At 52.7% G+C, this 14,196-nt stretch overlaps 1 protein-coding gene across 4 annotated transcripts in view; it reads left to right on the top strand.

The window, feature by feature from the left end:
• Positions 1-14,196, top strand: part of ASTN2 (astrotactin 2) — a 320,390-nt gene that overhangs the window by 229,008 nt on the left and 77,186 nt on the right. For all 4 annotated transcript variants that reach the window (XM_069031598.1, XM_069031599.1, XM_069031600.1 and 1 more), the window contains 2 exons: positions 6,997-7,130; positions 8,276-8,424. In XM_069031598.1, the coding sequence (XP_068887699.1) occupies positions 6,997-7,130; positions 8,276-8,424 (283 nt within the window). The remainder of the gene's footprint in view (positions 1-6,996; positions 7,131-8,275; positions 8,425-14,196) is intronic.

Genomic DNA, 14,196 nt, shown 5'->3' with positions numbered 1-14,196 from the left:
TGTTGTAGCTCCAGTGCTCCTTAGTTGGAATGTTCACACTGGGAGTTCAAAAGGTATAAAGAGACAGAGAAGCTGTGACCTTGGCTGTCACCTTCCAGGGACTTCTCTGGATCTCTCTGGATCCTGCATCAGTTTTTATCGATGTCAACATCTCTCTTCTCCTTCCTTTGTGCTTTGCAGCAGGGCAGATACCACAGTGGTCCCTCCATATGAAGCTGGAGGAGATTCTCCACTGCAGGGCTGTGGAGGAAACATCTGCCAGTGTCAGTGGCTGGCCAGGCCCAACAGCAAACAGCTTCTATCTGTGGTGGGGTCTTCTGCTGGCAAAATACTCCCAACATCTCGAGGGCTGGATGCTGTTGGGTGCATGTGGTGGGAGAGAAGAGAGATGTGGTGACCCCAGGTGCTTTGTCTGTAGGGAATATCCTGGAGTCAGAGAAGAGAAGAGCTGCTCCTCACCCCAATTAGAGTCCCCCAGGTGACTTTCCTCTTCCACCTTAAACATACTTGTGCCTGCCCTCTCCCCATGGGATGGGGAACATCTTTTTTACTGCCCAGCACAGCCCTGGAGTGCCCCCAGAGGCACAGGCTGAGAGTGAGAGCACAGGCCTGTATGATCTGTGTGATCTGCAAACCATCTTGTCCCTTGCAGGAAGGCAGGGAATGCCCTGCTTCCCCCATCCCCTCCCCAGAGCATCTCTGACAGGGATGCAGGTGTGCATGTCCGGAGCCACAGGGCAGGCTGGCCAGTGGAGGGGAGAAAAGGGAAGGTGTGTTGGGCAGTGTGGTCCCTCCTGCTCGTGGTCTGTTCAGTTTTCCCCCAAAAAACCCTGAAACAAGCTTCTGTGGAGCAGCTCAGCCAGCTGCAGAAGTGCTTAGAGGGTGGCGTGGTGAGGGGGGTGTGGAGAAGGGAGGCAGGAGAGATCAATCTCGCTCCTACTGGGAAATGGACTCAAACTCCTGCTGTGTGTATTTAAGGAGACAAATGAATGTGGAGCCTGGATTTTTAGAAGACCCCTAGGACCTTGCTTTGATTCGAAAATTGAGTAATCTCAGCATTTGCTGCAGCCATGGCCTCCTCTTCATGGCACACATGGCCCACCCCATGGTGTGGGGGCTTGCTGGGGGGCACGTCCCTGTGCTGCTGGTCCCATTTGCCTCAGCAGGAGCCCAGAGCGTGGCTGGAACCCTGGCAGGGCCCTTGGAGAGAGCTTCTTCCTATGCTGGAGGTCACCAGCTCAGATGACAACTGAGGTTGGAGCAAAATTCCCCATCTTTTCTCCCCACCCCTTGCCAAGGAGCCATCTCCTCCAGAGCAGAGCACGGCCACCGCTGTCCCCTTCAGTGTCCCCAGGCTGGCAGAGGAAGGATGAAAGGTGTTCCCGAGGCCATGGGCTCAGTTTGACCCTGATCTAGCACCGATGGCAGAGCTGCTGGAGGACAACAGCCCTCCCTGCACACACACAGCCTCCCAAAAGCAGCTCCTGAAGGCTTGGGGAGCCAGAGCCAGGGATTTCTTCTCCCACTGCCGAAGCCGACAGGGAGCCTGGACCAATGGGGACAGCGTTTTTGTGGCTGAGGTGAGATTTTGGGTTTGGTCTGGGGTGTGTTTCTTTGTATTTGTTGCTGCTTTATTTTAATACCTGCTAATTGGCCCTCATCCTCCTCCTCTGGCCCTGGAGCATCGTGCTGCAGCTCCAGCCCACGTCCAGCTCGCATTTCCAAGGGAAGAATGGCTGCATTGTCGGGCCTGGCTCGGGCTGTAACCGGGAGCTTTGTGCCGAGGTGTGAAAGCGGAGCCGGCTCCCTGGGACGGGGCTCGCTGCAGCACAGAGGGCTTTGATTTCCCCTGCTGCCAGGTCTTACAGTGTCCTCTGCTGCTCCCTCGCATCCCGTAAAAAACAGAAACCAGGATGCTGCCCACCCTGGGTCCCATCCAGCACCCTGACCTTTCCAGCAGACCACTGATGTCCCCTGCCAGGATGAAGTGCTGGTGATGCTGCTCCTTGGGGGGAGGCAGCGGGAGGCAGGGAGGGTGTGAACAACACCACAGGAGGAGATCAGCTGCCAACAGCAGGAGGGAAACTTCTTCCTCCTTTGCTGTGAACCTGGAGCAGCCTTTCGGACACGAACTGCGTGATCCTGGACAGAGTCTCTGGCCTGGGAAATCCTTATCTTTCCTCCCCTTTTTTGTTCCCCCCCCACCCCCTTCCAGAGATGTCTAGACTAAGGAGTGGCATTTATCTCCTGTGAACAGCACTGAGCATTGCTGGAAGGGCATGGAAGGCCTTTTCTCCAGCCACCCTGCCATCATGGTAGCATCCTGTTCAGGCTGTGAAATCCCTTCTTGAACCTACAGCCTCCTCCGGTGGCCCCTGCCTGTGCCTGAGGGAAGGTGGTGGTGGCGTGCAGGCCCCATCTCCATCCTGCAAAGGGGAAGGGACAGGATGTCTCCCTTTTCTGCTGTGTCCCTGGACATGGGATGGAGCCTGTCTGCTGGCATGGCTCAGCCTGCTTCCACTCTTCCTTCTCTCCTTCTGCATTAAGAAGAACACAAAAGCGAACAAGGACTGGGAAATCAGTGCAAAATCCAAAATGAACCAAAGTTCCAGCTTCCAGATCATATCCTTTATCCACAGCACATCTCTGTCCAGCCTACATGTTCACCTGTGGTTGTTTTTTTATCTCCCTGTGTTTCCTTTTCAATTTTTCCGGAAACAGAGATGTGCATCCTAGACTCAGTGAACCAGATCTTCATATCCCTGTCAGCCATGGAGAAGACCAGATATTCACAGATGAGCACCCAACACTTGCCCTTTCCAGTATCCCATCTGCAAACACCAGCCCTGTGGTGTGTGCAGAGTCCTGCAAATGCTGATTTTGAAAGGTTCCTTCATGTCCTATCCCTTTCCTCTCCTGGGATGGCAACAGAAAACCCACGGTCAGAAATAACTTAGTGCTTCTCCCTCCATCAGCCAGGTCTAACAGAGGACAAAGGAAGTGTTCTTCTCTATTCTGTTGCAGAGTGTCTCAGCTATAAAATGGGGCCAAATGGCCTCCCCCTGAGCACAAATAACAACAGGAGAAAGATCCATATGCAATCGAGTGTAGGATAAATGTGCTTAGCTGATCGTTCGTTTCCCTAATATTTTTTTTATGAATAGGCTTAGCTTATGGTAAGATGGGACTTTATGGTCCTGTAAGTCTTGCTTGTGTCAAAACAAATGAACTAGCCATCCTAGGGGGGAACTATCAATCCAATATATGTGTGTGCATGGGTGTGGGGAATCAGACCTATTATACCTTTAAGAGCAAATTAGATGCTGTTCCTATGATTCATAAAGCTATATATCTAATGGCATGACTCGTCATCTAGAAAATAAACGTTTCCAGCCAGTTTCTCATCTCATAAATTTCCCCTCTGGCACTGAAGGACATAAACTAAATGGGCTGACTCACAGGGAAACAATACAATTTGGATACTTTTAAATGAAAGATAAAATTGCCTTAGGGCACAGAGGAGTCTTGGGGTCCTGGGGAGTGGTTGGCAAGCTCAGGACGGTGCATTGGGGGCCACTGCCATTCCCAGCAGGTCCATCTGCTCCTGGGAAGCCCTCCATGATTCCAGACCCTCTTGGGCCTGTGAAAACATGACCACCATGATGAAGCATCCAAAATGGAAGGGGTCATGTTTGAGGTGGGCTTGTGCAGGTGCTGTCTCCTGGCAGGGAGGAGAGCATTCAGTGAGCGTTTCTGAGCATGGCAGTGAAGGACAGGAGATGCGGAGAGCCCAGCCCAAGGCAGGAGGAGAAGGTGGTCCTCAGCCACTAGCGATCAGGAAGGTCCCTGTGCATTCCCTCCCACCTGAAGCTCTCCCAAAGGCTGCAGCTTCCCATGGGATGGATCTCAGCACCTTCACTGCATCCTTATCCATCGCTCCCTGTCTTCCTGTGCCATTGCGCTCCTTGTTTGGGTGGCAGCTGCCATTCCCTTCTTTCTGTGTGATCTTACCCATTTCTGCTCCCCATTAATTTGCTCTTGATGCTTCCCCACCCTTCAACATGCACTCCCCAGCACCAGTGGGAAAATCCCAGAAGCCACTGGCTCAAAATTCCACTGGAAAGAAAAGTCACAGAATCATTTAGGTTGGAAAAGACCTCCAAGACTGAGTGCAACCTTTAACCAGCCACACTCTTGTCACACCACAGCACTAGTGACACATTCAGTTGTTTCTTGAACACCTCTGGAGATGGGGACTCCACCACCTACCTGAGCAGCCCCTTCCAAGTCCTGACCACCCTTTCAGTGAAGAAATCCCTGCTGATGCCCAATCTGAGCCTCCCCTGGCCCAGCCTGAGGCTGTTCCCTCTCCTCCTGTCCCTGTTCCCTGGCAGCAGAGCCCGACCCCCCCGGCTGCCCCCTCCTGTCAGGGACTTGTGCAGAGCCACAAGGTCCCCCCGGAGCCTCCTTTGCTCCAGCCTGAGCCCCTTTCCCAGCTCCCTCAGCCTATTCTCACATGACTGACACTCCAGCCCCTTCCCCAGCTCCGTTCCTTTCTCTGGACACACTCCAGCCCCTCAATGTCCTTCTTGTCATGAGAGGCCCAGAACTGGACATAGCACCCGAGGCGTGGTCCCACCAGTGCCCAGCACCAAGGCACAAACCAGGGCCAAGCCCTGGCTGCCTGACTCTCCCAGCCTGGCCTTGACATGAGTCAGGACGGAGGCAGGAGCCGGCTCAGGCGGCCGTGCTCCCGGTAACCCGGTGAGGGGGTGGAGGTGTGCTCGCCGTAATGAGCGCAGCATCCATCCCATAACCTCGTTTGTGCGAAGGGTGACACAAGGCAGATGACAGCTGGGTACCTGCAGGATCTAATTAAAACGTATGCGAGGCTGGGCAGGCGGAGCAGAGGGGATTGCTCATGCAGCTCATGCTTAACAGCAGGAAAAAGAAAAACAAGGAATTGACTACTGGATTTACTAAAGGGCATGGATGGGGCGGGTGGGGTTTCTTCCCCAGGTTGAGGATGTGCAGGGAAGAGCTGGGTAAGGGGACAGGGAGGGGGTGTGCAGAGTGACAGGGGTTGGGGCTGAGGGACAGTGGAGCAGTGTGACAGTGCAGCTCTTCCCGCGATCACCCGCATCTGTTTTCACCCCCAGCGCCTGTCTGTGCACACAGGTACCCTCAGCAGAGGGTATTTATCTTGCTTCCCAGGGAGAGCACATGCTTCCCCATCCATCTGCACACATCCTTTGCTGTTCCTCTCCCGCACGGACCCGCCGCTCTCTCTCTGCAGACGTGTGCCTGCATCCATTTATCTGGGTGTCAGATAAACTCCTCTCTTCATCCCTCTCTCCGATTATTTTGGATGCCCTTTCCAGCCAAGCACTTCAATTACATTCTAAAGAACAGAATAAAAGAACGTCACATTTTCTCTCTTTCACGTGTTCGTTCCTTTCTTGGGTTTTTTTGGGTTTTTTTTTTTCCATTTTTTCCATCTGGAACAGTCCCATTTTGTTAATGCCTGGAAGCAGAAAATTTTGCAGACGCAAGAGCCTTGAGGCGCCTTGTTAAAGGTGCTGGGGGTGTTTGGGGAGAGCGACAAAACCCTGGACAATGGGAGCCCTGACGTCAGGCTCTATTTATACCTCCTCCTTTCAGAAACCTCCCTGGGATGGCGCTTTTCCTAGAGCTTTCTGCTAAATTCTGCAGCCTGCGCTGTCCCTGTCTTCCTCAAAGGGCACAGTTTTATTTCTAGGCGTACCCTGGCAGCACAGGCCATATCACCAGGGCCAGGCTTCCGCAGGCAACTTTTCATGGGAGGAACAGTGTTGCCACAAGCAAGGCTGCTCCATGTGGATGAGGACCTGTGAAGGAAGGTGTTTCAGCTCCAAAATGTGCCTCTTGAAAGGTCAAAAGCATTACAGAGCTTTGTTTTAGTGGCTGGTGTTTTGGTGTTCTGATTATTCTAGATGGGCGTTGTGGCTTTGCAGGGTTGGGTTGGACATTGGCTCTGTGTGTGTGAAGGAGAGATGTTTTTGAAGCTGGAAGTTTAATTACAGGCAAAGGGTAGTGGGAGGAAACCACCATAAATCCACATGGTCCAAATGACAGGAGGGTATGGAGTGAGGGATGCCCCATCCTGCAGTGTGGGGACTGACACCGAGCACGCTGAGCTGCGGGATGAGCACGGCAGAGACACTGAGGGGTTAGATCTGTAGGGATTTGGGAATTCTGACCACAGTTATTATTCCAGGGATTCATTGGTGTTATTAGGAGCAGTCAGGGTGGCTCCTGGGGACATCCTGCAAGTATTTTCCAGGTTTTATTTTTTCCTTCCAGATGCTGCTGTTTTGCTTGTGAGTGTTCCTTAGGCAAGTGAATAAAGCAGCAGTTTGCTTGCAGGAGGGCACTTTGTGTGAATAACAAACCCGTGAGAAGGATGGAAGTGGTCTGTGTTGTTGGGAATGTAGGAATTACTTTATTCTCAGGGGGACAGAAACAGCTGGGCAGAAGAGCACGGGGAAGAGTGGAAGAGTTTTATTGTGCACAGCAGCAGTGTGCAGGTACTGTGTGTATTCTGTTCACTGTCACAGAGGGACTTATGTTTGTGCTTCTTCAGGCAGCTCAGTCCTCCCACAGGAGATCCCCATCCCCATTCCAAAAGCATTCAGGGATGAACCAGCATCACTCAATACATGGGAGTTAAACCCAGCGGGGTGAAGGGCCATGCCCAGGGCCATGCAGAGAGGCCATGGCAAAGCTGGGGAGGACACACTCCCCCGTCCCATCCCATCCCATCCCATCCCATCCCATCCCATCCCATCCCATCCCATCCCATCCCATCCCATCCCATCCCATCCCATCCCATCCCGTATTTCCTGATCCCAGGGCTCTGCACGCTCCCCCTGAAGCTCAGCACAATCTGGCCAAGCCGCTGGCCAGATTTCACCGAGTCTTTAGCACACATGTTCACGCTTTTTGTTCTCACATCAGGCCTTCAAGGGAGCCCTGATGAGCTCATACTGGTGCTCTGGGAAAGGTGATGTTATCGAAGACTGGTGCAGGTGCGACCTCAACGCCTTCGATGAGAACGGACTCCCAAACTGCAGCCCTCTCCCTCCGCCTGTGTACGTATCCCTGTGAGCCCTCCACGGGTCACCAGCCCCTTTCCCGTGGGTCACAGCCCCCCAGAACCACCCCATTTCCCAGGGGGTCAGCCCATGGGCACCTCCTTCTGCACCCTCGGGCCTGGGGGCTGCAGTCCAGCCCTTCTCACTGTGTGACTGATGCCTTTAGGATATCCTGGCTCCGGCTGTGGCCCTGGAAGGTTTCCTTATAGATTTTCATCACCTGATTAGCAGGGCTTGTAGAATGGGATTTCAAATGCTGAAAGAAATGGAATTACAGTGCAATTCATTGTGGCTTGTCAGAGCAAGAGCAAATCAGGAGCAAACTGATGGGGAATTAGCTGAGAAAGCAGGAAGACTGGCTCCAGCGAGCCACAAGGAGCAGAACACCTTCTTGTGAGCCAATATCCTCGGAGGGGATTCATTTCCCATCCCGAGTCCAGCAAGCATGCTGTGTGTTTGGAGCCAGACTCTGTGTAGCCCTGTACTTGGTGTTGTCATCTGCCCCGGCGCAGAGGGAGCGCACGCCTCTGCACTAGCAGGGCCAGGAGCACAGAGCTCCTCTGCCTTCATCCCAGCCCACGTTGTTCCTGCTCTGGGCAGGAGCTCCTGCACAGCTGCCCCACTCTGGCTCTCGCCCACACGCCTCAGAGGTTTGCAGCTGGGTGAATTCATGCCACGTCTGCCCCTTCCTTCTCTTCCTCCCGCCCTCCCTCACCTTTGCTCACTGGTGATGCAGACCTGACCCTCCCCTCCTGTGGACTCAGCCCTGCTGGGTGTCAAGAACTCGGATCCTCTCCTGTTTTGCTCCTGGGGTGCTGGTCCTTGCTTCCCTTGCTGAAATTCAGCAGCTCTCCCAGACAATGAAGGCCCCTTTAGATGAGATATTTGGGGTTACATGAGCTTGCCTTTTCCAGGAGCAGGGGGAGGCTCCCAAGGGCACACACTGCAGTAGGCTGGACTCAGCTGACCTTCAGCTGGAAGTCCATTGATGCTCACGAGCCTGCTCTGCCCTTGTGGCTTTGTGGGCACATCCACATGTGTGGCTGTGAGTCCTTTTGGGGACTGTGCTGCTTGGAGATGTGGATTCCTCCCCAGAAAGGGAGCTCATGTCTTACTTGTTCTCTTTCCTTTCTCCCGCCCAGCCTGCGGCTCTCCCCCAACGTGGAGCCCTCCAGCACCGTGGTGTCCCTGGAGTGGCTGGATGTGCAGCCTGCCATCGGGACCAAGGTGTCTGACTATGTCCTGCAGCACAAGAAGGTGGATGAGTACACGGACACAGACCTCTACACAGGTGGGTGTGAGGGAGGGCAACCTCCTCGTGCTGCAGAGGGCTCCTGGCGATGGTTCCTGTGCCCTCCTGGCTGGGAGGTGCTGCTTTGGTGGAGAACAGTGCACAGAGCCAAGGTGTTACATGAGGTATCAAACCCACTCCATTTAGGAGAGGTTTCTGGAATCTTCTGCAGACATAGCTATTTGAGGGGAAGGGGAATTACAAAAATGCAGTGCGGCAGAAGGAAATTATTTGCCCTTTTTTGGGCAGGAGAGCTGTGAGTTGGAGTTTCTGAAGTGGGTGCTGATGTGATCACTCTGAAATGCCACAGGATGGTGGTTGTAGGGGGAAGGTCATCCCTCAACAGCTCAAGGGCTTTACTGGTCTGTTCCAGTGAGTGACCAGTGACCCACCTTTGAAAGGACATTTTCAGTTGTCTTGCACACCTATCAGAGGAGCTCCAAACCTGCAGTATTGAGGGAGATCATTTGAAGAGCACAAAACTTTTCCAGGAGAATCTGAAACTTCCCTGAGTTGGCGTTAAGTTCTCAGGCTTGTTACTGAGTGCTCTGTGTCTTACAAAGGCTTTGTCAGCAACTCAGTCCATGCTCCAGGGGCTGCTGGTCAAGGCAGAGGGCTGTGAAGGATTGGACTTGATTTGGGTGAGTCAATGATGGATTTCAGAAAATAGGACTTGAGACCGTGAGTGATGGCAGTGCTGCAGGGAAAGCCAGGCAGAACCTACTGCTTTTTGCTTGAGGATTTTGGATGTAGTTTGAAGGCAGGAATGTTGTTTGGTTATAAACAACACAGAAAAAAAGGGAGAGATTTAGAAGCTCACAAGAGTTGTCAGGAGCAGCTGGTGGTGTTGACCGAAGCAGAGATTTACCTGGGACAGGGCTGGTGTTGGAGTGCAGAACCTCGCTGTCCACATGCAGACTTGCATGGGCTCCCAGGGCACCCAGGCAAGATGTTTAGCTGTGTTTCCCTGTTGGGAGGAGAGGCTCAGGGAGATCATTGAGACTTCACAGCCACAGGGAAGTTTCCACCCTCTCTGTTCACCTCAAGCCCATCTATTCTGCTTCTGCAGCGTAGATGCCACCATATCCAAAAATCGTGTGCTACAAGACTTGGCCTGTCTCTGCTGGAGAGAGCCATATCCCCACCTCCTGGGGGGCTCTGGCTGTTTGTAGAGACCCCTGCAAGAAGGAGCTCTGGTTCCTGGCTCATACACCAGTCCCATCCTACAGGACCTTTCTCCTACAGCTTGCAATCATCCCCTCCCAAAGCTGCCCAATGTGGCTATGGACCCTGGGTCATGTCTCTGCTTTCATGGCATGGAAAAAGGTTTATTCTTTATCTTGGAGGGGCACCTTGCAGTAATGGAGAAAGAAAACAAGCCACCAAAGAAAGGAGGGGCTTTGTTTTGGATGGGGATTCCAGATTGCTCACACATCAGTCAGATGAGGCGAGACCAGAGAAACATGGGGTTTCTCCTTTGAAGTGGCTGGATCTTTGCCTGGCAGCCAGAGTAGGAAATACTTATTATTATTATTATTATTATTATTATTATTATTATTATTATTATTTTCCTTTTATGACTGCCATGTGTTTGACAGGCAATTGAATTCATTGTGGGGAGCTTCCCTCCCCTCTACCTGCTCTGAGGAACTGTTTGGGACGGAATGACCCTATTAACAATTAAAGAAAAAAGCCAGTCTCAAATCTCTCCCTTTTTTTCCATGTTTATAACCAAACAACATTCCTGCCTTCATTCCTTTCTTACCCTACAGGCCTCTAATGCCAGATGACTTGATTCCTGCAAATACCTTGTGCAGGTTTGCAGAGGTGCTGACTGCTACAGCTCTCTACAGCCAAAAATCCTGCCCTGGATATCCCCTGACCACCATCACCCACTCATCCTGCTGCACCACAGCTCCTCCCGTCTGAGCAGCATCCACAAAAACAACAACTCAGCCTCAGAGGGGGAATCTTTGGGAGGGGGGTGTGGGATATGAAATTTGGATGGCTTTTGGTGGATATAGGCAGATCTTCCTTCCCTGTCAGTCTCCCAGCTGCTGGCAGGGAGGAGCAGGTTGTTCCCATGGCTGGGAGGTGCATCACAGGTATTTGCAGAGCGGGCCAGCTCTGTTCTGGGAGGATCTGCCAAGGCTGGAGGGCTCTTGAGGCTGCTGCCACTCATCTGTTGGAAATCTTGAGTTTAAATGAGTGGGTTGTTTGTGCTTGGACAGTGGTTTTGTTTGCTTTATTGCAGTTGTAGCCATTTCTTTTTGGGATTCCTGGCACTGACAGGGGCTAGAGCTCTGCCAACCTGTTCTTCATCCCCGTGCCAAACTAGGGGGTACCTGGCCCCAGCCTCACTTGCCTTCTGCCTTCCTCCTGCCCCTCAAAAGCCTCCAGTCTCTCACCCTTACAGAACTCCTTGGCCTCCCCCTTGTTCTGCAACTGGAAGATGTAACCATTCCCTTGAGCCAGACAACATTTGTTCCTCTTCCTCTTGGAGCGGAGTCAGGAGGGAGTTTTGAGACGGGTCTGACGTGGGTCCCACTGTGCTCCCTGCTGGGCTCCCCCTGAGACAGGGATGCTGCAGGACAGCGTGAAGGGAGCCAGTAGCCTGCGTGGGTCAGCTGCCCTCGGCTGCACGAGGTTTTTTAAGAGGCTTGGTAGTGGTGCTTAGAAAAACACAGCCCTTGGCCCATCTGAGGCAGAGAGGAGGTGAACTTGTGTGTGAAACAAGCCACGCTTTCAACACCAGCGCGCGGGGAGCGAGCGGCTCCGTGCTCGGGAGCCAGCCGAGAAGACGGAGAGCAATTACATCCCAAACTGTTTATTAAAACTTGTGGAAATTACTCATAACTCCATGTACGCGACAGCTTTGTAGTTGAGTGATGCTCTTTGTTTGAACGTGGGGCTCTCGCAGAGGGCGCGAGCGTGTGTGTGTGTGTGTGTGTGTGTGTGTGTGTGCACGGCCGAGCCCGCCAGCGCATTATGTCATGGACCAAGCAGGCGCTGCACTTGAGAGAGGGAGAGGGAGAAATGTGTTTTACAGGGTGAGGTACAAACTGAAATGGCTGTGAACATCTGGAACTGATATTAGGCTTGGAAAATGTTTTCTGTCACTCCAACACTCCTCTGGAGGAAGGTTTCTGAAGTTAAGAAGCTCCGAAGGGGATGAGGGGGAGGGATGAGGGGATAACATGGCTGTGGTGCAAAGTGCTTTTCATGTCTCCATTCTCTAAGCTGGGACGTGTCCCTGCATCTGCTGGATGTGGCACCTGGGCTATCACCACTTCTCGTTGTTGTGGCCCTGGTTGAGGAGGTCCCCTGGACCAGCTGAGCCCCTCTTGCCTGGGGAGTGCAGCATCTTCCAGCCTGTGCTGGAAGACAGAAGGATCCTTGCCCTGGTTTTAGGGCTGGGAGCTGAAGAGCTGAGCTGGGAGGCCTTGTCTGAAAGCTGAAGGGTGAAATCCTCAGGAGGCAGTGGGCAGACCTATGCCTGGTTTAACACCACCTGGACCTTCTCTGGGGCCCACCTGGGAGGTCAGACCCACCTGCAATTGGGGAGGCTGCTGTGAGCTTGTGTAATGCAAGGTTTAGAAGTAAAAAAGTGCTTTGAATGTGCTTTTAGAACATTTTGGGGGATGGCTGGGGAAGGATGAAGGGCTGGGCTTGGCTGTGTGATGGACTGGGGTCTGTGGGCTGGGCTGTGTTGCTCCTGGGGTGGTGGCTGTGTTGCTGCTGTGATGTTTTGTGGCTCTGGGAGCTCCTCAGTCCCTTTCTCTAAGTTCTCTCCCTGGTGCAGTTTTCTCCCCTCCTGCCCACATCTCTGTTGCTGCTGGGTTTCTGAACACACATCTTTGGGGGCCTGGGGGGGCTGCCATGTGCCTGCACAGGGCATGGTGATGAGTCTGGGGAGGGGGTGGTTTGAGGGTATCTCAAAGAACTTTGCTGGTGGTAAGCCAGACCTTGCATGCTCTGAGGTAGGAATGGACTCTCCTTTAATCTGAAAATGGAGGGGACAAAACAAGACAGACAGAGAGATAAAATTCCTTCCCTGAAGTCGCAATTAATCTCAGCATGAGGCCCTCAGCATGGGGCAGTACTCACCTCTGAGGGCAGAGACAGGTGCAGGTCCTGGATCCCCCTGCTTTGTGCCCTGTCCTGTGCTCACTCCTGTGTCAGGACCCTCAGGCTGAACCAATCTGCACCTCCCAGTCTTTCCCCACCACTGTGAGCAGCCCTGGATCTCAGCACAGCACATGCAAGAGCTGTGTCCTTGAGCACGAATCCACCTCCTCCTGCTGTGCTTCCGTATCAAAGTGGGTAGAACTGGGGAGATGCAGAGGAAGGAAGCATCACTTGCTGTCCCCATGGTTAAGGGTGGCAGAGAGTCCAAATGAGGTGTTCCAGTGCATTGCTGGCTCTGTGCTGCTGATGGTGAATCACAGAAGGATTGGGAGGCTCTGCCCATCTCCCAGCCCTTCATCTTCTGTCCTGCCCTGTGTAGGCTCCCATGCTGTGGTTTTGCCCCTTTTCTGTGGTACTTCACAGCTTGGTGTGTGCTGACAGCTGAGTCAGGATAGCTGGGGACGTTGTGGGGTGTTGGCTGAACACAGTGTACAACAAACAGGTAAACAGCTCACCTGCTTCAGTACAGCACCTGGTTTGGGATGCCATGTCCCAGCAGGACAGGTGAGGTCTCAGCAGAGACTCCCAGGCTTTATTATCTCAGGTGACATCAAGGGATCCTGGCTGCTCTGGGGTCTTCTTACCAGGGCAGTGACCACATTCATAAGAAGTAGCTCTCATCCAGAACAGCTTGTAATCCTCAAAGAAAGGAGGAGAACAGGAACACAGCCTGCTGAGTGAGCCTGTTGGAGACCTCAGAGCAGGAGAATGCGGAGTCTGGCAGCTTGCTCAGAGCCCTCTGCTGTACTGGGACCCTCGATACACGGGGCTGTGGTGTGGAGGAGAACCAGCAGGTAACCTGGGAGGGTGTCTGTGATGCCTTTTCCTGGTCTTAAAATCAAGAGTCAAACACAGTTAGAAGGGAAAAAGGGATTTTACCTCTGTATTTATTTTAAGGATCCTTAGGTGCACTACATCTAGGTTGAATGCACAGCGCAATGCCCACCCCACCAAAGATCTGGTATAACATTATAGGTCTTACTAATTATCAAAGATTCCCTAATGAGAGGCTCGAGTGAGCCCCCCTCCCCAAGGAACCTTCTCTTGGATGGTTCTGTCTTGGTTTACAGAATGTACTCTGGAGAGGACCTTGGGCTCTGGGGCACACTGATCCCTGGCTATGAAGCTTCTAAAATGTTGAGTCTCTCAGCTTGACAAACAAGTCCAAGAACGTAGGCAAAAAGCACTAGGAATACAGAAGTTGTAAAAAGCTATAACAGGGGTATAAAAGAAAAGGCAGAAAATCTTCATGGCATCATCTGGACAACAGACAGGGCAGGAAGATGTGCAGGAGTGGAGGGTAAGGTTATATAAAACCTGCGCACGTCACCACGCCGGCGTTAGAGACTGCTCTGGAGCAGAGCTGCTCTGCAGAGGAGCCTGTGCACAGCATCGTGTCTGTAAAAGAAAGCAAAAGAGGTCGACCCAGAAGGCTGAATGTTTTGTACACTTGCAAGTTGTGCTCTGAATTGAGGCTCGGGAGTGTCTTATTTATAACTTCCCTCTGCGGTGTGGAGCAGGGCTGTGACGTGTCTGGATGGCTGGGGATGTATGGATATAGCTATGGCAACCAGCTCTTCCAGA

Source organism: Aphelocoma coerulescens, chromosome 17 (assembly GCF_041296385.1).
Source record: "Aphelocoma coerulescens isolate FSJ_1873_10779 chromosome 17, UR_Acoe_1.0, whole genome shotgun sequence".
In the NCBI taxonomy this organism is placed as follows: Eukaryota; Metazoa; Chordata; class Aves; order Passeriformes; family Corvidae; genus Aphelocoma; species Aphelocoma coerulescens.
Note: the sequence above shows the minus strand (reverse complement) of the source record. Positions and strands in the feature narration are given on the sequence as shown.